The following is a 25,510-nucleotide window of genomic DNA, read 5'->3' on the forward strand; positions in this document are numbered from 1 at the left end:
TGACGACACTTTGCTTCGGGTTTCACCCCTGCCCGCCCCACGGAATCTATAAAAGGACGGGTCGCAGAGCCGCTGGCTGTGTCGTTCCTGCTCGTCGTCCCTGCTCGTCATTCCCACCCATCGTTCCTGTCTTCATTCCTGTCGGCTCGTTCTGTCTGGCTTGGGATCTACAGTCTGCTCATTCCCCTGCTGACTCCGCCTTCTTCATCGCCTCGTCGTCTCTCTCCACCCACTCGCTTTTGACTCCGCATTCTTCACCGCCTCGTCGTCCCTCTCTCCACCCATTGGCTTCTGACTCCACCCAAGTCCTTCCATTCACACCCGACGGTCACGTCTCATTCTCTGGACCGACGCTAGCTGCACGAAGTGCCACGAAGCAAGATAAGATGTGCCGGCTGTCATGGAGGTATTGCTCAGTGGAGCATCCCCCCAAAAACATATTGGTGGCGCGGTCGGGCAATCATGCAAGGTATTGAGAGACCGTTAGCCTCACCTCCTCTCCTTTTTCTCTTCATTAACTCCTCTTCATCGGGGTGTGTGTGTGTGTGTGTGTGTGTGTGTGTGTGTGTGTGTGTGTGTGTGTGTGTGTGTGTGTGTGTGTGTCCGTTCGTCATGGCGCTTGTCCTCGCTTAAGTTAAGATTGTACAATAATTATATCAGGATAACTCTGCTCTGTGTCTGCTTTTGTAAGTTGCTTGTATATTGCCGCACCTCTCACATTTCTTCCTTTTCCTGCTGCAGACAACAATATACAACATTCACTGTGCCACATATCTTTCCTTGCCTGCCTGTTCATAAATCCTTTGTGGAAACGTTCCCAGCTCATTTTCGTCTTTTCTTTCATTGATCCAGCATGGTTCGTATCCTAACTTAGCCGGGACTTTATTCCCAATGATCCGTTCCTTTTAGCCGGTACGTCCTTGGCAGTGTCGCTCGGCTGCATCTGATCCGGTAAAGTGATCCAGTTCAGACAAAGCGTAACGAGGGCATGTCCGCCGGTAATTTAATCACATGATTAATTAGGTAACCCGATTAACCCATAGACGGGAGGACCCTAGGTCACGTGGTTGAGTTATTGGCGTTCACAGTCGGTTTGCGACTCGCCGCGTCACGGAATTATCCGTGTGCGACGGCCACCAATTCCGGGGAGTCTGGTGGGAACCAGAGATAGCTTCACCCCCCCCCCCCCTGGTGGTCTTCTCACCCGACCCCCATTCCGCAACAGTCTGTTTTAAATTTCAACCTGATCGCATGCACAGTCTGCCAGCCAGAATTATTTTATGATTTGAATCTTGTTCAGGGATTTAAATCAAACTTGGTACAAGTATGTATGTTGATGTAATAATGTGGGTAGAAGCTTACCTGTCGACGTCAAAGAGTGCCGTTCTATATTGTTTTGTTTTATTAACCATCTCAGCTGTTCATCATAATCTCAGATTATCCCCAATATATAACCATGATCTTTTTCTACCCCCACCCCCTGGCCAACCCCCAAACACACCTTCCAAATTTCCAGTTTTCCTTCTTGAGAGTTTGCTTCTGTTTCCAGCTTGTCCACTCCGTGCATCCTCCCATACCCCTCATTCCTGCCCACTTCCCTTATTTGTCCAAGTCTCCCCCTATTTTATCCTTCAACCCTGCTGTTAGTGTCTCTCCCTCTCCCCCCTCTCTTTGCTGTTCATCTTGTTCTGTTACATCCTCATCCATTCAGTGTTTTGGCCTTCCACGAGCCTTGGCTTTGTATACAAAAAAATAATAATTTATATTTCTTTGCTGCTCCACCATTTGCCTTTTCTTTCCCGGTAATTACACTGCATGTGTTTATGCAAGCATTCCTCGCAGTAAGACCATTTTGATTTTCCCGTACGGATCGAGGCTCCCTTCCAAGTAGAACATCAACTTGTATCTGAATAAAGTTCCTCACCTCGTTTTATTTTTCTACAAACACAATTGTAAAATTTCATTTGTTTTTCTCTCGGCTTCTCTGTGCCCTTCAAGGCACGCACACGTTGGTGGAAACCGTTGGTCACTCTGTTCGACGTTCAACGGTTTTGCTACGGGTTTTATGTCTTGGCCTGCCTTGGAAACACTTGCTGTGCACTTTGATGCAAATCAAAGTTCAATTCTATTGAGTTGTGCAATCGGACTGCTGCCAGTAAATGTTGCTACCCTGAGAAATCTGCAATTTGTTTATGAAGTGTTGTGTAATATATTGGCTTTTCACCATTGGACCATCAAAACCCATCCTCATACTGTAATCACAACGGTTCTAATTGCTTGTTGGCATGCCACCATTCAGGGCTTGTTCAGGGTGGCAGCTGCAGCTTCGCGTCTCAAGAAGCTCAAGATAGCCCTGGACTGCGGTGCCGTGGAGACCCAGGACTATGCTGGAGACCCGCACGCTGTGGCCGGTGCTCCACATTTCTTTATCCTTTGCTTCTATGCCTGAGCCTTTCCTTTACTCGTGAATGTATTTCTTCATGCGACGACCTTAGCCAAACTAAATCGGGCTGACGGAAGGATGTGTTTTGGTTCGAGTTTTTCGAGGCTGAGGCCAATGAGTGCGACGAGTCGAGCTGTTGTTTACTGTATTTTATTTGTTTGAGGAAGGCTCACATGATGAAAATGCAAAGTCCAACTCAGGAGTATCTGACATGGCACATTCATTCACCTTCCGCTGTTGAAAGAGAAATTAGCTTGTGCGCCCATCGAGACGGCGATAAAACAATATCGTGCAAATTGAACCTTTGCCTTAATTCATTTAACACTCTGTGCTGCCTGCTGTGCACCGAAATCTCCTGAGGTCACGCACAGGGCCTTGTCCAAACTTGCATCAACCTCATTTGCATTTTATTTCCAAATGTAAACCATTTTTGCTCTTTTTATAACACTGTTGTTGTGCAGGTTTTTGTGAAATTGCTGTGTCGTTTTATTTTTTTGATGCCCACATCACACAATGTAATGGCTCTCAGTACGATTGTGGCTCAACAGGTACCTTTACCAAAGGTGATATATATAGGCTCATGAAAGAATACTGGGAAGTCTTATTTTGAGTCTGCTCCACATAGTCGGTCGTAAATTAAATAAACAAAATCTCCGGTGTCCGTTCATTCTTCACTCGGCCCGAAAGTGTGCAAATCGTTATTTCAACACTTATCAATGTTGTTTACTTTTTATGTACATTGTGTGAGTAATAAGATTTATTCAGGTACAATGTCATGATATTCCTGCTGTGGGTTACCTGTGGGTAAGCAGTGTCAATGAGAGCTTCAGAAATGTTCCCAGAGTTGAGCAAGGATGCTCCAATCAGGAAGCGATTCTTGAATGAGCGAGTTAGCTGGTGTTGTACTTCCTTTTAACTGTGGGATTTAGTTTTTTATTCCATTTTTTTTCAAGAATAATTTTGTGCGTTACTTCCGGAAAGTTATTTATTTGTATGGCTAGGTTTGTGGCAGGATTAACTTCTGTGTGTTGACACTATATCAGGAGGTTGGGTTGGAAGGAAGTTTCCCGATGAGGCAAGTACGTTCCTCTGTATTGCACAGCTGCCAACTATGGGATGAAGAAAAATCACGTTTTGGAGACAATGTCCCAAAATATTTCTTACAGAAAAGGTTTGACTTGACAGAGTGGTAGAATAGACCCTATAGAACACCTCCAGGTAGAATGTAGTTTCAAATTGTGGTATCATTAAAATTCTACAGGCCATTATACATACCAAGAGGGTCACTGTGGGCTAGCAAAATTTAGGGGAGGGGTAACGTAAACGTGAATATCTTTGTCGAGACAACCAATTTTCAATATTGAGGTATCATTGGCTTTGTATTATAATTCTCTTTCAGAATATGTACAGAAATGTCGATATTCATTCAACTCTACAACCACAAGAGGTAAAAATCACAAACAAATATTAGCTTTTTTTTTTTAATATTTTAGGCATCTTTTAGAGCATACTAAGTTGTCAAGTCAAACTTTTCTGTAGTGGGTGTTGAGCAATTGAATTTTTCACAGGTTTATGCTGCTGGACTAAAAAAATGCTGTGTTAGTCTATTTTTTTATGAAATTCTTATGGACTAGATAATTACAAAAAGAAAGTTTAAAAATGTCAGGTTAATAATGATGGTAAAAGAGGCTGTGGGTTAACATAGTTGCTTTTCTGTGTCATTCCAGATTGAACATCTGAAAGAATTCTACTAGCCAACTGAAGCAATGGCCAGTTCAGAGAGTCAGGCAGTAGTGCAACTTGGACCTGTAAAGAGACAGAAGTTGACTAACTTTCACAAGTGCATAATTTGTCAGATGGACTCAAACGAGACACTGAGGAAAGCCCGAGATACCTCCATACAGACACTTGTTGCAGCACTGGAACTCTGACGAGATGAAGTATACGAACGTTTAAAATCAGATTTTGACAGTTTGGCAACCACGGATGTTAAATGGCACTCAAATTGCTACGAAAAATGGACAAGCAAAGAAAACTTGCATTACATGCAGAGGAGAAGATCTGCATTCTCACCGACACCAGCAGAAGAATCTAAGATTGGCACACAATCTGAAACAAGTTTGACGGAGACCTCCAGGGTATCCAGGTCCCAGTCAACGTCCACTGACTGGACTATGTGCTTCTTCTGCAAGAATAAAACACACAGAAGGGTAAAGGAGATGACCATGGTCAGAACTTTCCAAGCCTGTGAAACTATTGTGCAAGCAGCGACCGCAAAGGGCGATGAGGACATGTTACGGACTACTGGTGCTGTCAGTAACGATCTAATGGCAGCTGAAGCTAGATAACACAGAGCTTGCCATGCCTCATACATCAGCAAAGCTAATCTGCAGTATGTTGGCTTCCATGAAGGGAGACAAGAAACTTGTTACGATATGGCATTCAAGCAATTGGCTGAAGATATCTCTGCTGACCTGAATGGTGGGAAGGCCTTTGATATGACAATTCTTCTGGACAGATACAATCATTTTCTGCGCGGACAGGGAGTGGTAGTTGACAGCTACACTACCCAGCGACTCAAACTTCGACTAAAGAAACACTTTGGAGATGATATTATCTTCCATAAGCTATATGATCTTAGTAAGTCTGAGCTTGGCACTGGTGTAGATGACAAAGCCTGCTGGTGCTGCAAACTTCGGTGAAATGCCATTCAAGTATTACAGCCTGGTTACTGCCCCTCTACGTCGGAATGGTTGTCAGCGGGTTGATGTTGTCTTCGACCGGTACTCCAGCCTCTCAATCAAAGCTGGGGAGCGAGAGAAACGAGGAACACCTTAGAGGTGACAATCCAAGGGCCAGCCACTCCTATTCCAAAGCAGTGGATCAAATACATTGGAAATGTAGAAAACAAAGTCAACTTGTGTGCCTTCTTGGCAGACACATGGTGCCACATGGGGGTAGACACTCTGCTTGACAGTCAACACCTAGTCATCGGTGGTGGTTTCAAGAACCTGCAGAAGTCTGTGCTAGTCATCAGAGGGCACTGCGAAGAACTGGTTCCCCTCAAGTCAGATCATGAAGAGGCAGACACACGAATATTGCTACATGCAAAACATGCCTCTCATTATCGCAACAGGATTGTGATTCAATCACCTGACACAGATGTGGCTGTCCTCTGCACCACACACTACAGAAAACTCCAGTGTCGGGATCTGTGGTTTCGGACTGGAATCAAGGATAAAGCTCGGTATATTCCTATCCACAGATTGGCACACAAACTAGGACCTGAGCTGTGTAATGCTTTACTCGGCTTCCACGCACTCACTGGGTGCGATTCAAACAGTGCACTCTCAGGACTCGGCAAGAAAAAGGGTTTCAATGTCTTACTTGACAGTAAAGAGCATCAGACCAGTCTGGGACAGCTTGGAGAAGAACCCGAGCTCAGCAACAGCACTTCAGAAGCATGCGAAGCCTTCATATGTGCAATGTACTCAACAACCAAGGGGGCTGGGAGTAAAGTGAACATTGTGAGGTACTGGCAGTTCTGTCAAAAGGGACAAAGAAATGAAAATCTCCCCCCTACATTCGACAGCAACATATGAAGCGAGGAAATTACCAGGCCTATGTATGGAAGAGAGCATTGGAACCGACACAGAGCCTTCCACCAGCAGCTGGACATGGCTGAAAAATTCAGGATGGTGCCCTGCAGCCTGTGCTCATGACCAAAGATCCAGCACCATGGGGTCTTCCGGCGCTGACTGTCTGTCACTGCAAGAAGTCTCTATGTCGCCGAGCCGACTGCACATGCAGAACCAACCACATGCCATGCACAGAAGCATGTGCATGTATGGCCGAAGAAACTTGTGAAAATCCGAGAACAATCTTTGAATCCAGTGGTGAAGAAGACGTTGACTAAAAGTTACAACAGATGACATCTTCATGCTTCCATGGCGAATGTGATTCCTTGTTGCCAGACACAAATATTACAAACCGCTCTGACGAATGTGCTTCCATGCAACCATGCACAACTATTATGATTCGCTCTCACTAATGTGCTTCTGTGTTGTCATGCACAGCTCCCAGTGTCGACCATGATAACTATTATCATCCACTATGATAAATGAGTAGCTTCCGTGCTGCCAGAGACAACTATTATACTCGGCTTTCACTAATGTACTTCCGTGTTCCCAAAGACAACTATTATGCTCGGCTCTGATGTATGTGCTTCTGTGTTGCTATACACTAGTAAAAGACGAACGCTAAAAATAACAGTTGCAGTTTTCTTTCTGCGTGCCTCTGCATGTATATGAATTTCTGCAGAACAATACTTTCTTAAGCATTTGATTTCCAAAATGTATACATACCAGTAGTAATTGAGAAACACCGTTCACCTTCATATGAGAACACAATTAAAAATGTCAGAAAGTTTGAATTAGTGTGATATTTTAGCTTTGGTGATGCCATGGCAAAGGCCATTTTCAAATAACTGTACATACTCTGATAGAGAATTATAATAGGAAGCCAATGGTACCTCAATATTGAAAATTGATTGAGTCTCGACAAAGATATTCATGTTTACGTTACCCCTCCCCCGAAATTTTGTGAGCCCACAGCGACCCTATTGGTAAGTACCTTTGGTATGTATAATGGCCTGTAGAATTTTAATGATACCACAATTTGAAACCACATACTACCTGGAGGTGTTCTTTCGGGTCTATTCTACCACCCTGTCAAGTCAAACCTTTTCTGTAGGGGGTGTTGAACGAATTTCCTTATTTGGCCTCATATGAGAAATGGCTGCTGGACTAAATGTGTAATTGTATCAAAACGACAATATTTGTTTTTGTTTCTTCACTTGATTTTTCCCGGAAAAAAGTTTTGCTAACCTAGTGAGAGGGTCGTGGTTCTGGGAGAGCCAAAACTTTGGTGTTCTGTTTTTGCTACATTTGTTTGCTACCATGACAAATGCAAGACAATACGAATCTTAAACAAACAACGGAGCATTTTTTTTTTTGGAAAAAAAAAAAATTCAACAAGAGCGAGGCTCACAGAACAGTGGGGGGTGTTGGGGGCAACGAGAGAGACAGAGACACGGAGACACAGAGGGAGAGAGGCAACGAGGCACAAAATGAGACAACGAATGGAAATCAAGTAAGATTGTTGTGTTAGGAAAGGTTGATGTGGTGTACCATACTCTGTAACATATCGTCGATGTTTCCTAAGCAGTTTCCTGGCATGGGTTATACTGGTTGGTTTGCCATTGCCCTCCCAGCAGTAATTAGGGCAGAATTTGTAATTTGTTCAGGGTTCTGGCAATAGCTCTCCGACACATCGCGAAGGACAACATGAGATCTTTAACTTCCACCAACTAATTCTGGCAGATGGGACACCCAGTTCAATGTCCATCTCAGGGACGGTCAGCACATCAATGAATCGCCCTGCCTGTGAGACACCGGGATGGAAGTTTATAGCTGGGACGAGATTCAAACCTAGACTGGATGGCTCAGAGATGAGTGTGCATATCTCTCGGCCATCCTGCCTGTTCAAGGAAGGGTTAATGGGGATAATGAAGATCATAGGTCAGGATGGGGGATCACACGAGGTTGCGGTGTATGGACCAACCTTGAATCCCTGGAGGGAAGTGTGGGAATAAGAACGGCCTCGAGAAGTTGATTCTACAGTTGAGAGAAAAGGGTAACAGATGAGTGGAAGTGAGCAGTGAGTCTAGATTTTGAGAGTTTTTACATAGGGGGTTACTGGCAGACTAGATCCTTAAAAAATCTGGAGAGGGGAAGGGGGACAGAGCATGGAAAGGGCAGAGGGTGTTAGACCAGAAAGGTGATGATAGAAGACAGCCTACAAACATGTCTGTGATGCGAGAGAAACAAGTCCAAGGATTCAGCTTCATCATGGGGGATTCCATTGATGTGAGGACCTTGGGCTTCATGGCATCAATATGTGAATGGTATGAGGCTGGATTGCCAGTCTGTGGGGAGAACGGTACTCCATTGAGCTATGGAAGAAGGCCATGTAAGTTGATTAAACCAGATTTTCCAAGGAAAGACTTTGCATGACAGAGGATGCCCAGTCAGCAATTGGCTTTGGAGGTTAACTTAGACATGTCTTTTGGCCAAGAAATATAGTGACTGAAGATGAGACCCAAAGGTTGGAGGGATTGAATATCTCAGAGGTTTTTTTTAATGAAGTCGATGGAATGGTTTGCCAGATGTTCCATTCAAAGAGAGATGGTGAGAGTGAGAGTATGAGATTTGTCAGGATTGAAAGACATATTCCAATTGTTTGACCATTTTGTGGTTCTTTAAAAGGTCTGAAGAGAGGGAAGAGGCAACAGCCTGACTGTCTGAAAGATGAGGGATGTCGCAGCAGAGAGTGGAGTTGTTGGTATAGATATATATATATGGTGGTCCAAACTGTTACAGTAAAAAATGATGTTGATCAAATTATTTCTCCACATACCTTATTTTTGTCCACTAGGGTTAACTTACACATGTGTGGAATTTGAGCTCGATTTGTGGATATTTAGAGGTCACCCCAAGCATGTTCCTATAATATAAATACATTATATATGTATATATGGTTGCCAAATAGTTACATGATTTGCCTCATGATCACAGGGAACTCTTTGAATCGCACTGTAAGGAAAACTAACCCTAACCCTAACAAAGGAAAAGATGGTCCAGAACCTACAGCGTCCACAGTTACCTGACTGTCCTCGGCGGCTACAGATCAAGGATAAAGGGGTTCACCTCAAGTTGGAGGACCTTGTGACAAAAAGGGACGAGATTCAACGCACAGAGTATGTTCCTTCTATGATGCACAGAGTACGGTTCCTTCTTTGATGTTTTGATAGAAGGTGGAATAGCAACCTCTCAAACATTCGTGAAGAAACCTCCTGGTCAGTGGACAGATGATCCATTGTACAATGACCTACGGGCCCGGTCCTTTCAGCTCAAACTAGTAAATGACACTGCGGAACGGGGCATCAGCCTAATTCAAAAATATAATGAAACATTAACCAAGGATGAGGACAATTCCTGCTTAGACTGGTATCAAACCACCATAAGATGATCCCGACTCCAACTAAGGCAGCAGTACAATCATAAATTGTTACCTTACAAACATTTGTATCATATCATATGTGGGACCCCTGATTTCGGAATAAAATGGGGTGACCCCTAAATATTGTTTTCTTGAAGAAAAATTTTGTGTGCTCTTTAGTTATATATGACGGCATAAAATAGCCTTGTGGAGAGAGGTAATGTGTTCATTATTTTTTCTGGACCACCCTAATATATATATATATATATATATATATATATATATATATATATATATATATATATATATATATATATATATATATATATATATACATATATATTTATATATATATATATATATATTTATATTTATATATATATATATATATATATATATTTATATTTATATATATTTATATTTATATATATATTTATATTTATATATATTTATATATATATTTATTTATATTTATATATATATTTATATTTATATATATATTTATATATATATATATATATATATATATATATATGTGTATATATATATATATATATATATATATATATATATATATATATATATATATACATATACATATATACACACAGGGTGGCCATAAAGTCTGGAAACATAATAGAATATACATTATACATGGTTTATTGACATTACATTTCAATACATGATATGTTCAATGTGTTGTCCCTCATGAGACCTTCGCCGCTCCTTGTTGTTTGGATGGGGAGATCCAGTGCGGATTGTCTTGTGACCAGTACCGCATGTTTTACTTGTTCACCTTCCTGTCCACACATGTGAACGTATATTCCTCAGCTATTAAAACATTTACAACTATCTCATCTTCTGGCATGAGAGAAAATGGTATTGAATAATAATTAATTTGTGTCCATCTCTATGTGTTTACCTCAGGTGCACTCAAGTCATACCTGCGTGAACTTCCTGAGCCTCTGATGACATTTGGCTCTTATGAACAATGGATTCAGGCATCAAAGTAAGAGGCTCGATCGTTCACTTTCCTCTCATCATTTTGTCATCTTCTCAATTGCCAACACTAACCCGAATGAAAGCCATCTTGTGTGATTTATTTGTGGAAACCTCGATCTTTATCTTTGAAGGCCAAGTTGTAAATATTGCCATTTCCTATAGAACACGTTGCATCGCACAATGGCTTGTGATTGAAGAAGCGAGGGACAGTGGTTGTTGTGTGTGTGTGTGTGTGTGTGTGTGTGTGTGTGTGTGTGTGTGTGTGTGTGTGTGTGTGTGTGTGTGTGTGTGTGTGTGTGTGTGTGTGTGTGTGTGTGTGTGTGTGTGTGTGTGTGTGTGTGTGTGTGTGTGTGTGTGTGTGTGTGTGTACACACACGACATGGCCAAAAGTATGTGGACACCTGCTCATCCAACATCGCATTTCAAAATCGTGGGCATTAATATGGAGTTGGTCCTCCCTTCATGCCTGGTGTTGGCTTAATGGTTCGGGTGGTGGGCTCGGGATCCTTGGATCCTGAGTTCAAATCCACCTCGGATGTTGAATTAATACCAAGTGGGGTTGACTCTGCCTGTTATCCTTCTGAGGTCGGCAAAATGAGTGCCAGCTTGCTGGTATTCTGTGTTGGAGTGGTGATTCATCCAGGACTGTACTCAATAGCCAAGGAGACTGCTGAGGCAGCACCAACGCTCTGCACAGAGTACGGTCCCAATGGGTAGGTGGTGGGTCCCCCCTTTGCTGCGATAACAGCCTCCACTCTTCTGGGAAGGTTTTCTACTAGATGTTAGAACATTGCTGCGGGGATTTGCTTGCATTCAGCCACAAGAGCATCAATGAGGTCAGGCACTGATGTTGGGCGTTTAGGTCTGGCTCGCAGTCAGTGTTCCAATTCATCCCAAAGGTGTTCGATGGGGTTGAGGTCAAGGCTCTGTGCAGGCCAGTCAAGTTCTTCCACACCGATCTCGCCAAACTATTTCTGTATGGACCTCGCTTTGTACACCGGGGCATTGTCATGCTGAAACAGGAAAGGGCTTTCCACAAACTGTTGCCACAAAGTTGGAAACACAGAATCATCAAGAATGCCATTGTATGCTTTAGTGTTAAGATTTTCCTTCACTGGAACTAAGCGGCCTAGCCAGAACCATGAAAAACAGCCCCAGACCATTATTCCAACTCCAACAAACATTGCAGTTCACACTATGCATTCGGACAGGTAGCGTTCTCCTGACATCCACCAAACCCAGACTCTTCCGTCAGACTGTCAGATTGTGAAGCCTGATTCATCACTCCAGAGAACTCTTTTTCCACTGCTCCAAAGTCCAATGGCAGTGAGCTTTACATCACTCCAGCCGACGCTTGGCATTGCGCATGATGATCTAAGGCTTGTGTGCGGCTGCTCGGCCATGGAAACCCATGTCATGAAGCTCTCGACGAACAGTGCTTGTGCTGATATTGCTTTCAGAGGCAGTTTGGAACTCGGTAGTGAGTGTTGCAACCGCCGACAGACGATATTTCTGCGCTCTGTGCTTTAGCACTTGGCGGTCCTGTTCTGTGAGCTTGTGTGGTCTACCACTTTGCGGTTGAGCTGTTGTTGCTCCTAAACATTTCCACTTCACAATAACAGCACTTGAAGTTGACCGGGGCAGCTCAAGCAGGGCAGAAATTTGATGAACTGACTTGTTGGAAAGGTGGCATCCTATGACGGTGGCACGTTGAAAGTCACTGAGCTCTTCAGTACGGCCCATTCTCCTGCCAATGTTTGTCGATGGAGATTGCATGGCTGTGCGCTTCATTTTATACACCTGTCAGCAATGGGTGAGCCTGAAATAGCCGAATCCACTAATTATAAGGGGTGTCCACATACTTTTGGTCATGCACTGTATATATATATATATATATATATATATATATATATATATATATATATATATATATATATATATATATATATGTATGTCATGACCATGAGGTGTGAAGCAACATATGGTTGTTCTCCCCCTTCCCCTCTCACTCCCTCTCTATTGTGGTATTTTTACCTCGTGCATGCGAAGCGAAAACTGGGGTTAAGAAATTGGCTCACTTCTGTCTCTCTATCCGTCTGTCTTGCCATCCACAAATGTCAGTTTATGATTGAGAACAATGTATTTGAAGAGAATGTTATATTTTGAACATGAATCGGAAAACGAACTTGCTGTTTTATCGTACTTTGGCTCTGATTTCGTCCCAATCACTCATGCACAGAAAGGAACGAAATAATATTTTTACTCTGTGTGCCTGTGTAGCAGTTAAGCACAAGTGAAAATGATTCCAAACAAGAAACTTACTGTTTTTAAGGATGTTATAAAAGGACACAAGCAAGAGCACGAATAAGTAAAGTAATGTGTTAGATAATGTGATGTGAGAGACACTGTGTCAATGGCAGTTAACTTCCAGAATAAATTTTAATACGACCTTTACATTATTTATTTTATTTCAATTTATTTATATACTTTAACACTGTAGAACATGAATCACCTTCCTTTGGCTTCCAAAAATCTCCAGTTTTGCAGTCGGCTACTTGAGCATGCTTCCAAGGTGATGTACAAGACTACATACATCAACAGTGCAAAGCCTTTTTTGTGTACATAGTCGAGGCTTGTGGAAGAGCTCGTACACTGAATGGACCAAGACGTAACAATAAAGAGTGAGGGAAAACCCAACAGCAGAGTTGAAGGACAAGATGGAGGGAAACTTAGGCAAACAATTGCTGTGGGGAGTTATGGTGGGCAGGAAAGGACAAGATGGATACAGAAGGGAACTTAGGAGGGAACAAGTCTGAAGACGACAATGGTTCACGAGCGGTATTTGACGATGTAGATTGTTTCAGAAGTCAAGGATGAGACAATGTGATAATTTTTTACCAAGTTATAAAAATGATCAACATGATGTGGTACGGGTGACAGGTTATTAGCTGCAAAATGTTGAAAACCCGGTTTTGTTCAACAACTTTCAAAATTTGACCTTAGCATAACCTTTAAAGGTCACAAAACAATGTTGTGGACATTAAAACAAGGAAACAGGATATGTGCTATAGCTTATTGGAGTTAGTTTGTCGAAGAAGGTCAAAAACCCGGTTCGATTCCCACAACTTTGAAAATTTGACCTTTGTGGCCTTTAAAGGTCAAAGGTCAAGGATTATGACCTTTGGTGCAAAACTTCCTCTGGAACATTCCAGGAACAGTATAACGTCATATAGGCTATATGGCATTTCACACTCCTCGGATTATCCATGCTTTGATGAAATCAGCGTAAAAACAAACTTGAAGGGGGCGCCACGGGCAAGGTGTTCGAGATAGAACACAATACTTTCAAGACTTTAGGTGGGGAATGACCTCAAGATTATGCATAAAAAATATTGTTATCCGAGCTCTCAAAGTTTGGGCGGTCATATGATTTTTATGTCAAAATTCGCATTTTTCTAAGTTTTTGACCTTGTAACCTTGACCTTGGGCCGAAAATGAAAAATCGGACAACAACTAGTTTTAGAAAATTCATTTTGCTTTTCAAATACCGAAGAACCCATTCCATTCAGTAAATTCCCGAGGAGAAGATAGATTTTTAATCCGACTACCCCCTAAAAATGGCTATTTTTGGGGCGTGGCTCCGCCCACAATGGGCGTAGCACGCCCTCATCCAGGAAAACACAACTAGACATTGATATCGAACACATAACCAAGTTTCATCAAGATCGGATCAAAGTCCACAGAGTTATGTTCTGGACAGACAGACAGACAGACACACACAGACATAACGAATATAGTGGTCACTCTGGCTGGTGTTCGTGAACCAAAAACTGGAAGTTTGGAAGGAGAATGACTTTGGTTGGCTGAGTTTTTGAGGTTAGCGAGGGTGGAAAAACATCATGGTTTTGGATTGGGGGATGATCTGAAATGGTGGTGAACAGGTCTTTTGAAGGCCGTGGGACAGTGTGACCACTCCTTGGCTTTTTTCACAAGATCTTGGCTATTCGTTGTTCACCTTGGCGTCTTGGTTTTCTATAGGTTTTCTTGGCGTATCGGTTTTCTATTATCATCGCTTTTCCGAAACCTTGTGAATTCTTGGCTTTTTTTCATTGGCTCACCTTGGCATTTATGAAAATGAGGAGTGGTCACACTGTGCCTGGGGGTTATGAGATTGAAGAGGATGTGGAAGTTGGTTCCACACGTGGAAAAAAGAGAAACGGATTAGTGGAGGTGAGCAGTGATCCTGGATTTTGGCAGTTTCACGAGAATGGGATTTTTGGTGGACCGTGTGTGCCGTGAAGGATCCTGGGGGGTGCCAGGGGAAGAGGTGGGCAAAGCATGGAAAGAGTAGAGGGTGTAAGTCCAGAGAAGAGGTGGTAGAAGACAGACCACTGACCTGTTTGTGAAGGGAAAGTGATAGGCCCATAAACTTAGCTTCAGCGCAGGAGATTCCAATGATCTCCCTGGTTTCCATGGTCTCAAGCTGGGCAAGGTGTGAGGCAGGGGAGCCAGTCCAGGGAGGAGAGCAGTACTCTGTCAAGGTGTGGGCGAAGGCCTCGTCAGTGGATAGGTGTTCAGGTGTGCCAAGGAAGGACTTTGTACGACAGAGGATGCCCAGGTGGCATCTGGCTTTCGGATGCCACCTTTAGGATGCCACCTTTCCAACAAGTCAGTTCATCAAATTTCTGCCCCGCTCGAGCTGCCCCGGTAAACTACAAGTGCTGTTTTTCTTGTTGCTGCTTGCATGATTGAACATGACTTTTCTGTCTCATTCTGATTTGTTATGACCAACAGTAATATTTTATTGGGTTTCTTAAGAAAGCTACCTTGTGGTTGCTACGAGTGACTCACTCAGTTGAAGCATGCATGAAAGTCGACTTGTTTTCATGAGTGGCATTCGCCAAGCGGTACTTTGGAAGAGCATTTATTGAAGTTCCCTCTCGAAACTTTTAGTTGTTACCCAAGTTTTGCACTCTCAGGGTTTGCACGTCCGCACACCGTTGGTGATCAATAAATTCATTCTTTACATTTGTAAGTTGGTATCTTTGCTCGTAATACCATTGTTTGAATTGCAAAACAATGTGCCTGCCACTTGCCCCCAACACGGATTATTTACATACATCTCCCTGCAGTTTCCAGGACATGGACCAGCGCGTGCAGGAATTAAAAGCTGTGATCGAGAAGCTTCCCAAAGCCAATGAAGACAACCTAAGGTACAGTTTACCGATTTGGCACAAATCATTCTATGTGCTCTACTATGTTAAATGTTATATTGCCATGAAAAATTATTTCATGTATTATTGTATTTAATTGTTTGATGTTATACTTGTAGTGCATTTGTTCCATCAACCATCGACCTGTAAAATAATTTTTCAGGGCTGAATCTTCTTCTAAGGCCTCAGCCGAAAATGATATTATCTCATTTTTAGTCCTTTGTTTTGCCTTTTGGTCCTTGCTATGAATACCTATTTCTTTCCCACTATCTTTAAAATATAAATATTGTATTAACAACCTTGACTCCTCCTAAGAAAAAACGGCCGGTTCAAATCGACTGTAGGACGAAGGCCTCTCTCTCAACCCATGTTGATGGGTGTTTGGCCAAGTCACAACACTTGCCAATTGTGTGTTGGAGTGAGGGAGCAGTCAGGACAATCAAACGCACAGAGTAGCCAGTGGAGAAAGAAGCACCTTCAACCATTTAACCAAACGGTCATCCTTTATACTATCGTCACCAATCATTAAGGGAATCGTTTGTATTGCAAGCGAAGCGGGGATCAGGCAAAAGTGATACACAAAATGCCATGCGCTCGAACCATGTTCCGTTATGTTGCTAAACACCTTCAATTGGGTGAAACGTGATGGTGTTTAAGTTAGGACTGCAAACTCTACCTGCTGAATCGGCAGTTGTGCTTTTTCCCTCTGAAGCAGCCAAATCGGAAATGATGACCTTTGATCCCAGGAAGTGGTGCATAATCGCAATCAAAGACAATACAACAATGGTTAATGCTGTGGATAAACCAGGTAACTCACTCGAGCTTACCTTTTTAATTGACATATTCTGATATCCAGACTTTGTGAACCTTATTCACTATATAATAAGAAAGATCTAAGAATACAAAGACACCTCAGCCTACATGATACATGCATCAGAGACAACAAAACATGGATAAATTATTGTGTAACATTCAGTTTGAACCTTTTCTCCACTGGTGTGGGGTTAAAAGGTTTCTTTTAAAGCATTTTTTAATGCAAATCTGTCAACCAGTATAAAATGTTTGTAATCGGTTCTAGATTAGAAATCATGATTATAAATAACAGACAGAATAACTTACAAACTTACGAAACACGTGGTTGTGAGTTTCCATCATTTCCACATGGGGACACGGGTATGCTGCTAATGAGGTTAGGTTGGAGTAGGAATTTGTAATTTGCTCAGGGTGCCAGTTATAAACTCACCTATTCTTGACAAGGGACACCAGGGGATATTTAATGTCTTAAAACTAAGGCTGGTAGGTGGGATGCCCAGTTTAACATCCATCCGAGGGACGGTGCACTTTTTGGTATTAAGGTCTTCCTGCGAAGCACCAATTCGGGAATTTATAGTTGGGTCAGGAATCGAACCAAGACTTGACAGCTCAAGAGCAAGTGCACTGCCTCGGCACCATCCTTTCAGATATCCTAATGTTTAATGTCCTTGTCTGATATGTATATGCTCTTCCATGAGCCTTAAACACTGCACGAAAAAGCCGGGGTGGGTGGGAGAGAGATTGACATTAGTATAATATATCCTCAAGAGTGGTGGGGTGGGGCTAAATGGGGAAATATTGATCTTTGAGAAGAGGAAGTGAAGTGAGGATAGAGTGGATGGAGCAGGGGTGGGAGTGGGAGAATGCTCTTGAGGGAAATTTAACAAGATGAGGTGGAAGAGTAATATGGGATTTGGAGGTCAGAGTAAGTGGTGGGTGAGATGATGTTGGGGTGTTGGAGGATTGGGGAGGGGGGAGTAGGGATGGGGCACTATCTTTGGGTGGAGATGTCAAAAATGCCTGAATTCGTTCCTCAATTCCCACTGCCAACCTTGCTGTGCCTTTTCTACATATTTAGCATCTGGCCATCATTCTGGAAACACTTCCTTTGTCCCTGAAATGATTCCCACTGCTTCTTAAATGCAAAACCTTCGTCCCTACACCATTCTTTCAGCCATTGGTTGACATCTATCGTTCTGCTCATAATTTATATTTCATTTCCGAATCTTGGGAGAATCCCAGAAAACATGACCTCACAACCCTTTGCTTTCAGCCGCTACCCAATATCCTGAATCTATTTTTCAAAATCTCTGAGTAAACTTTCCTTAAATCATTTGCTCTGAGGTGTACCACAACCAACTTCCTCCTACCGTGACCCGATACGATGTCGTTTGTCCTTCCTTCAATGTCCCTAACTCCTACTCCTTCAAAACTGCACATAATTCTACAATCCTTCCTGCAGAATGAAGAATCTACATATTTAGTAGTCTCATCACCCACAAAAACTGTCTCCCATACCTCATTTCTACCAATCTCTATTGCTGCACCTTCACCACTGCCTGCTCCCACTGCACCATCACCGCCGCCCGCTCCCGCTGCACCGTCTCCGCTGCCCGCTCCCGCTGCACCGTCTCCGCTGCCCGCTCCCGCTGCACCGTCTCCGCTGCCCGCTCATGTTGCGCCGCCGCCCGTTCCCGCTGCGCCGTCGCCCACTCCCGCTGCGCCGTCGCCCGCTCCTGCTGCGCCGTCGCCCGCTCCCGCTGCGCCGCCGCCCGCTCCCGCTGCGCCGCCACCCGCTCCCGCTGCGCCGTCGCCGCCGCCCGCTCCCGCTGCGCCGTCGCCGCCGCCCGCTCCCGCTGCGCCGTCGCCGCTGCGCCGTCGCCGCCGCCCGCTCCCGCTGCGCCATCATTGCCGCCCGCTCCCGCTGCGCTGACACCGCTGCCCGCTCCCGCTGCACCGTCACCACTTGCAGTATCCTCAGCAACCCCACTCCACAACTGTAACCATCTATTATCTGCAAATTTCTCACATTCTGCATCTTGCTACAAATTTTATATCCATTCTTTCAACATCATAATAACTATCCTCACATGGGCTATTTCCTCACACTTCCTACAACAGTAACAACTCTCTGCTTCCTCAATTGTTGATATGGCCCACATTGAGTATCTGTCACATTTTATGAACCCCTCTTCTTGTTTCCTTCGGTCTTTGTTTTTACCCTTTTTCACCCTCATACCCCCAAGGCCCCAACTGACTTAAATGCTCAACTTAACATGAGGCCTCCCCCTGCTTTTTTCAATAAACTAACACAAATACCCACTAAATCAGTTATGAACACAAATACAGCTTTATAAATACAAACCCCCAAGCCCCGACACAATCACGCCCACAAAATATGCAAAGCAACACACAAAAAGCACTTGTTTTGTCTGGTCGAGTTTACACCAAAGTCCTCGTTTGATATTGTTTTCTATTGTCTTGTCATACGTATGTGACTCAGTTTCCCCTGTTCTTCCAGGTACCTCGTCAAGTTCCTGTCTCGTCTGTGCCAGTCCCAAGATATGAACAAGATGTCACCAAGCAACCTGGCCATTGTCCTGGGACCGAACCTTTTGTGGCCTCCTGGGGATGGGTGTGTCTAATTTATTGCATAACAAATGTCTGTTTTCTTCTCACAATAACATCCCATCAATAATTGGAGCTTGACAGGCTTTGTAACATGCACTTCCAAGTGTTATGTTGTCATGGAGACATAAACTGCTCAAATGACTGAATATTTTCTTTTGTTTCCGTCCAATCATAGTGGGTAGTGAACAATGCTAAACCATATTTTATAATGAACGGTACTTGATTTTATTTACTTATTTTCCACTATAGGATTGAGTCTTATCGAAGAGCAAAATGATGGAGGGTATGAACTGATCGTTTATTTATGATTGGGCGTTAACCTTTCTTTGGAAGAAAATTGCTCTAACGAAGGGTTAATGCTTGATGTCAGCATCTCCTTGCTCCCCATGATCAATGGCATATATTAGCATATCAAGATCAATGTTATTTTTTGTTTGTTTTTTACTTTGTCTGAATGATTGAGGCTCGTGGAAGAGTTGAAGCAGAATGCAAGGGAACAAAATTGAAAGAGGGAAACACCAACAACAGGGTATAAGTGAGATCTGAGGTAGTGGTGAACAGCTGTGTTGAAGCCTTGGGGGGAAGAATTGTGCTGAAGAGGAAAGACGTTGCATGATGAAGGATGCCCAGTTGGTGGCTGGCTTTGGAGACCATCTTGGAAAAATGGGCTGCCCAAGAAAGATCATGGCTGATGGAGAGGCCCAAAGATTTGAGTGACAACCTCTTCAAGTGGTTTGTTTGGGAAGTGGATGGGATGGTTTGCCAGACGGTCCTTTCGGAGAGATGGTGTGTGTGTGTGTGTGTGTGTGTGTGTGTGTGTGTGTGTGTGTGTGTGTGTGTGTGTGTGTGTGTGTGTGTGTGTGTGTGTGTGTGTGTGTGTGTGTGATTTGTCGGGGTTTGAAATGCATATTCCAAGGGTTGGATCAGTTCTTGATTCTATCAAGGTCTGCAGAGAAGGAAGAGGCTGCTAACCTACCTGTCTGAAGGATGAGAAATGATATGGCAGAGGGTGGAATCATCAGCAAATACATTAGCAGCATTTCCCAGGGAATCAGAAAGATAATTGATGAAGATGAGGAACAAGACTGGGCCTCAAGACACTGCCTCAGGGCACTCCAGCCTTAACAGGGAGAGGGGATGAGAGGATCCCATTAAGGTCCACATGCTGACTACGGGAGTCGTGGAAGTCAGTGATCCACAAGAGGTGGTGGCCTTGGATGTCATAATCAGAGAGTTTGGATATCAATGCGGGATGCCAAACTGTTTAAAGTGCTTGATATACGTCTAGAGAGTTGGCCCTGATCTCATGTCTGAGAATGAGGGCTTTCATCCATTGTTGCGAGAGTAGAAGTTTGCATGTACCAGGTAGAATCAACAGGTCTGAAACCAAACTTGATGATCTGAGATCAGGCCCTTGCTTATGATGGGAAGAAAACTCATAGGCCTGTCATTAAGAGGATCCGTTTTTGCACCGTGTTTGTGTATTGCAACAATGTTGGCTAACTGCCAGGCAGATGGGAACTGCCCCAGAGAGAATGATTGAGTGAACAGAGCAGAACGAGGATGAGCAAGAGCAGCAGAGCAGATTTTTCAGACACGCACTGATGCTGTCTGGGCCTGTCGCAGAATCAGAGTTGAGGTTTGCCAGAATCCTCTCCATTTGTACAAATGGGAAAGACAGTATCCAGGAGCAGTTGGGTATGAGAGGTTAGGGTAGCTGTCGGGTTGGGTGCACAATGTTTGGGAACAAACAGAATTGAGGCATTCGGCCTTCTCATGAGAGGAGTCAGCTGTGGTGCCATTTGAAGTGAGCAAAGGGATGGAGGGGGAGCATACTCCAGAGACAGATTTAACAAGGCACCACCAGGTCTTTGAAGGAGACAGGTTTGAGAGTTCAGCCTTCAAGTTGGCGAGATGTTTCTGGCTTTCCTGAGAGTGGACACGCACTTGTTCCGGGCTTTGTGGAATGATCTGAGGCTGCCTTCAGTGGGATTTGTCTTCCAGGAAGAGAAGGCTCATTGTTTGAAGGCACCTGCATCACCAAATGATTCTGTGTACCGTGGACGAGAGTATAGGTTGACTCTCACAAGGACATGATCAGATCAACCTATTGGAGGAGAAGATGAACAGGAACCATTAGTAGGAAGATTTGTCATGCTCCTTTGATTTCATCCATTGGAATACATCCCTCAACTCTTATGTGAATTGAAAGAACATTATTAGGGGCAAATCAACATATTAAATGGGATTTAAACCTGTGATCCCAGCGTGACGAGCTCTGTGTTCAGAGAGGAACACGAAAAAGCCTTAACCCAGGTTATAAATGCTGCCATTTCAGAAGTGATGTAGTCAATTGTTGTTGTTGCAAATGAAATCCAGGATATACATTTTGGTCTTGTCGAATACAAGCTATAAGTGGAAATGCGGAAGAAAGTATAACCATCATAAGAACTTGTACAAGTTGAGAAAAACATGCATGACATTTGAGCGAAACATCTCATCCAAGGTCAGTCTCCACAGATATTGTTATTCCTTTCCTTTGCTTTTGATAGAGTCAGAATCTTTCTCCAGAACAAAAATCTACTACGTTCATTTTCTTTGAGGCTGAGCATTTCTTGGATTAAGGTGGGACCATTAACCCCCTCTCATTCTCACCAAACACCTTGTTGCTTCCCCCTATCCTCCACACCTCCCCCTCCAACCATCAACCTCTTCCACAGTAGGACAATGACAGATATGATTACGACTGTTTCTCTACATACAGCCGGCATAATTGAGCCCATCATTCAATATGCCGACACATTCTTCCCTGAAGGTCAGTACATCATGTCATTCCTGTGTTTGTTTAGCCATTTCTTTCACCAAACAGTGAAGTTTTATCTGTTTAATCATCCACCCTGTTCATAAGCTTTGATATTACATAAACGACTGTGTTCAGAATTTTAATTTGGTGCTTTATTTGATATTAAAGTTTTTAGATTGTTGATTTTTTCCTTTCAATTTGCATCCTTAATGTTTGTGGAATCATCAGAAGAGCTTAGATACTTGCAGATGGTACAAAGTTTTGGGTTCACGTAAATAGTATAGCACCAAGTGAGAGAGTGGATGGAAATGACAAATGCTATTTAACATTGTGAGGTGTAAATTATCTGCCCTTGGCAAGAATTATGGGATATGACATTCTGTTGGTGGTGGGAAGATCAGAAGAGCATGTTTGAGAGAGATCTTGGTGTAGATTGGGAAAATGAGTCTTTACGGCAGCTGTATATAGTTGCTGTCATACGGTAATAGCAAATAGCAAATGGGATCACAGGTATCCTGTGGAAAAACAGTGTACAGATGTAAATGGTTAACTTTGACATTATAAAGGAATGCGGTGACACCTCAGATTGCTGTGTGTTGTTTGATCCCCATATTTTAGGATGGAATTGGCATGAATTGGAAGAGTTTAAACTGCGGTCACCAAATTGTTTTCTGCGGTTCAAAGGCTATGTTAGGAGGATCAACTATGAGAGACGAGGGGCCATCCAAAGTTGGTGTACACTCTCGAGGACATTGAAAGAAGGGAATATTCAATGGCAGAGGAAGGTGGAACGGGGAGTAGGGAAAGGAGAATGTTTGTGAATGTTTTGGTTGGGGGGGTGAGTCTGTTCGTGTTACTAGTCCCCGATACTACCGGTTTCAACAGAGGAAATATCGGGTTGTCCTCCGTCTGTCCCTCCGTCTGTCCCTCCGTCTGTCCCTCCGTCTGTCCCTCCGTCTGTCCCTCCGTCTGTCCCTCCGTCTGTCCGTCCGTCTGTCCCACCTATGGTTTTTCAGATTTTTTTCCCATGCCCTTTAACATATTCAAGTGAAACTTGGTACATGACTTTATTATGATAAGTTACCAAATAAGTTCAAGTTTCAGGGCGTTTTGTCACATTTTCAGTGAACCCTTTTTTAGACTTTGAAAATATCACATATTTTTTATGGGTCGCTGTTCAGCTGCCCTGACTCCACCCGGCTGCTTTACATCCATTGTCTGGACAGCTGACCTGACTCCACCCCAATAAAATCATGTGCCACCCATTGTGTGAAGCAGCACAGATCGGTCGGACTCAGGCCTTAGACCTGCGTGCTCGTCCATGGCCCAGTACAATTGGAATGATCCCAGGTATATAACCAAGATGTACTTTATGTGAACAGACAATAAGCCGTACATATGTTTTTGCTCCATGTATGTGCATCTGGTTATTTTTAATTTGAAATTGGGAAATCCGAGAAACGAATGAAACACGATGGGTTGGAGTTTCTTCTTCTTCTCCTTCTCTCTTTTTCTTCTCCTTCTCCTTTTTCTTCTCATTCTCCTTTTTCTTCTCCTTCTCCTTCTTTTTATTCTCCTTCTCCACTCCTCTTTATTCTCCTTCTCCTTTTTCTTCTCCTCCTCCTTTTTATTCTCCTTCTCCTCTCCTCCTTTTTCTTCTCCTTCCCCTTTTTATTCTCCTTCGCCCTTTTTCTTCTCCTCCTTTTTCTTCTCCTCCTTCTCCTTCTCCTTTTTCTTCTCCTTCCCCTTTTTCTTCTCCTCTTTCCCCTTTTTCTTCTCCTTCTCCTTCCCCTTTTTCTTCTCATTTTGTTCTTCTCTTTCTCCATGTTCTTCTCCTCCTTCTCCTTGTTCTTCTCCTTCTCCTTGTTCCTCTCCTTCTCCTTGGTCTTCTCCTCCTTCTTCTTCTCCTTCTCCTTGTCCTTCTCCAGCGTGCATGAAAGCAAACTAATTTTTATCTCGTTTGTTGTCCTTGGTGTCTTTATTGGTTTCTAGTCTACAAAATATATCCGAAAATGAAAACAGCTTTTCCTTTTATTTTTCCGAATAGACCTAAATAGTGCAACAGAGTTTTTTTCTTTCTTTTTTTAAATGGTTCCGGTATTGGCTCGAGCATGCATTAAACACAAACAAATTTTTATCTCCCGAACATTCGTTGGGACCAGTCGGTGACATGTATTGCAAAACAATTCTCGCTCTTGTTTTGTCTAGTTAACTCGCTTTCTGACAATTAATATCCTCGCTTTTTCAAAAAAAAATTGGGGGGATATTGTAATCAGCTCTGTCTTTCTCTGAACGTCTGTGGGTCCGTCACGCGATCTCTTCCTGAATGGTTATACAGAAATTCCCTATTATCATCACCACATGGCCTGAATGTTCAAGAGCAGTATCATTTTGGACCCCATCCCAGGATAAGATCAAAAGGCCAAGTACCAAAAAATGCAATTACGGGCACATTTTAAAACTGTTTTTTTTAATGAAATTTTGTTTATGCAATCACTTTAACGCATTAAATATGTAAAAATAAAAATAAAAATTGGGGGATTTGACCTATGTTCATGCCTCAGGGGATGGGAACTTGGGGGTCATGGGGTCAAAACAGAAGATTTTTTTTAACTCTAAATTTGATGTCAGGTCATTCCTGGTGGAGCTTTTTGATTTTGAACTTTGCTTTCGGTGGGAAGTATGGGGATTTGTGATGACTCGCCATCGACTTCGCTCTCGTTTATTTCTGACAAGAGGTTTTCTCTCCTTGTTGATAGGGGTAATGTCTTTTTCTCCTGTCAATGCTTCTCTGAGTCTGGCAGGTTTTCTTTCGTGATTGATTAATAGTTATATGGGGTTTAAAAAAAAATTCTGGCACCCGTTACTCCTTCTGTGATTGTTTGTGTTGAGGTGTATGAGACGTGTTAAATGCATGAGTGTATTGTCACAAGCATTGAGTAGATGGTAGATATTGTTACAGGCTGGGGTTTGAGGTTCGCCATGAGGGGAAGCGCTCAAGTTTCTCCCGACCACAGATAATTCCACGGTCCAACGGGCTGTAGTTGTTACACAGCTGGAGCCGCTTGACTTAACCGGCCGAGCAGGGTTACGCTTCGATGTTTCCATGATACCTTTCTATTGGCACAGCGACCTAACTAGAGGCCATGCTCTCGGCACCGCACATGATCATCTGCCGAGCGGAACAGATAGGTGCAGCATCAGCTAACAGGAGCAAATCACATGGGGTAAAACCTCCTGGCTGATAATGTGTGTGGACTATGCTTGACAAATTGAGGAAAAGACACTACAAACTGGGTACATCCTTACTATAATTCATGGACCAGTGTTTATGTGTGTGGGGGTTTGTGTGTTTGTTTGTCACGCTGCTGCTCCTGCAGTTCTGGGCCGATTACATCCAGACTTGCAACATGGGATCAGCATGACCCTAATTAATGTATAGGGGTAATTTTATTTTTGCCGGTGGTCTTGGTGGGAGTGGGGGGGGGGGGGGAGAGGAAGATGCAAATTCCATGTAAATGTGTGTAGTGTAGCGCTGCCTCTAGG

At 43.3% G+C, this 25,510-nt stretch overlaps 1 protein-coding gene across 7 annotated transcripts in view; it reads left to right on the top strand.

Moving 5' to 3' along the window:
• Positions 1-25,510, top strand: part of LOC147022459 (rho GTPase-activating protein 44-like) — a 151,578-nt gene that overhangs the window by 84,560 nt on the left and 41,508 nt on the right. For 5 of the 7 annotated variants that reach the window (XM_085893364.1, XM_085893359.1, XM_085893365.1 and 2 more), the window contains 5 exons: positions 2,300-2,411; positions 10,430-10,511; positions 15,637-15,717; positions 19,052-19,165; positions 21,882-21,976. In XM_085893364.1, coding sequence (XP_085749490.1) covers positions 2,300-2,411; positions 10,430-10,511; positions 15,637-15,717; positions 19,052-19,165; positions 21,882-21,976 — 484 coding nt within the window. The remainder of the gene's footprint in view (positions 1-2,299; positions 2,412-10,429; positions 10,512-15,636; positions 15,718-19,051; positions 19,166-21,881; positions 21,977-25,510) is intronic. The other 2 variants (XM_085893360.1, XM_085893362.1) reach the window with 1 other exon arrangement.

The sequence above is a fragment of the Eptatretus burgeri genome, chromosome 8 (genome assembly GCF_056783735.1).
Source record: "Eptatretus burgeri isolate ZD-2024b chromosome 8, Ebu_testis_v1, whole genome shotgun sequence".
Taxonomy (NCBI): domain Eukaryota; kingdom Metazoa; phylum Chordata; class Myxini; order Myxiniformes; family Myxinidae; genus Eptatretus; species Eptatretus burgeri.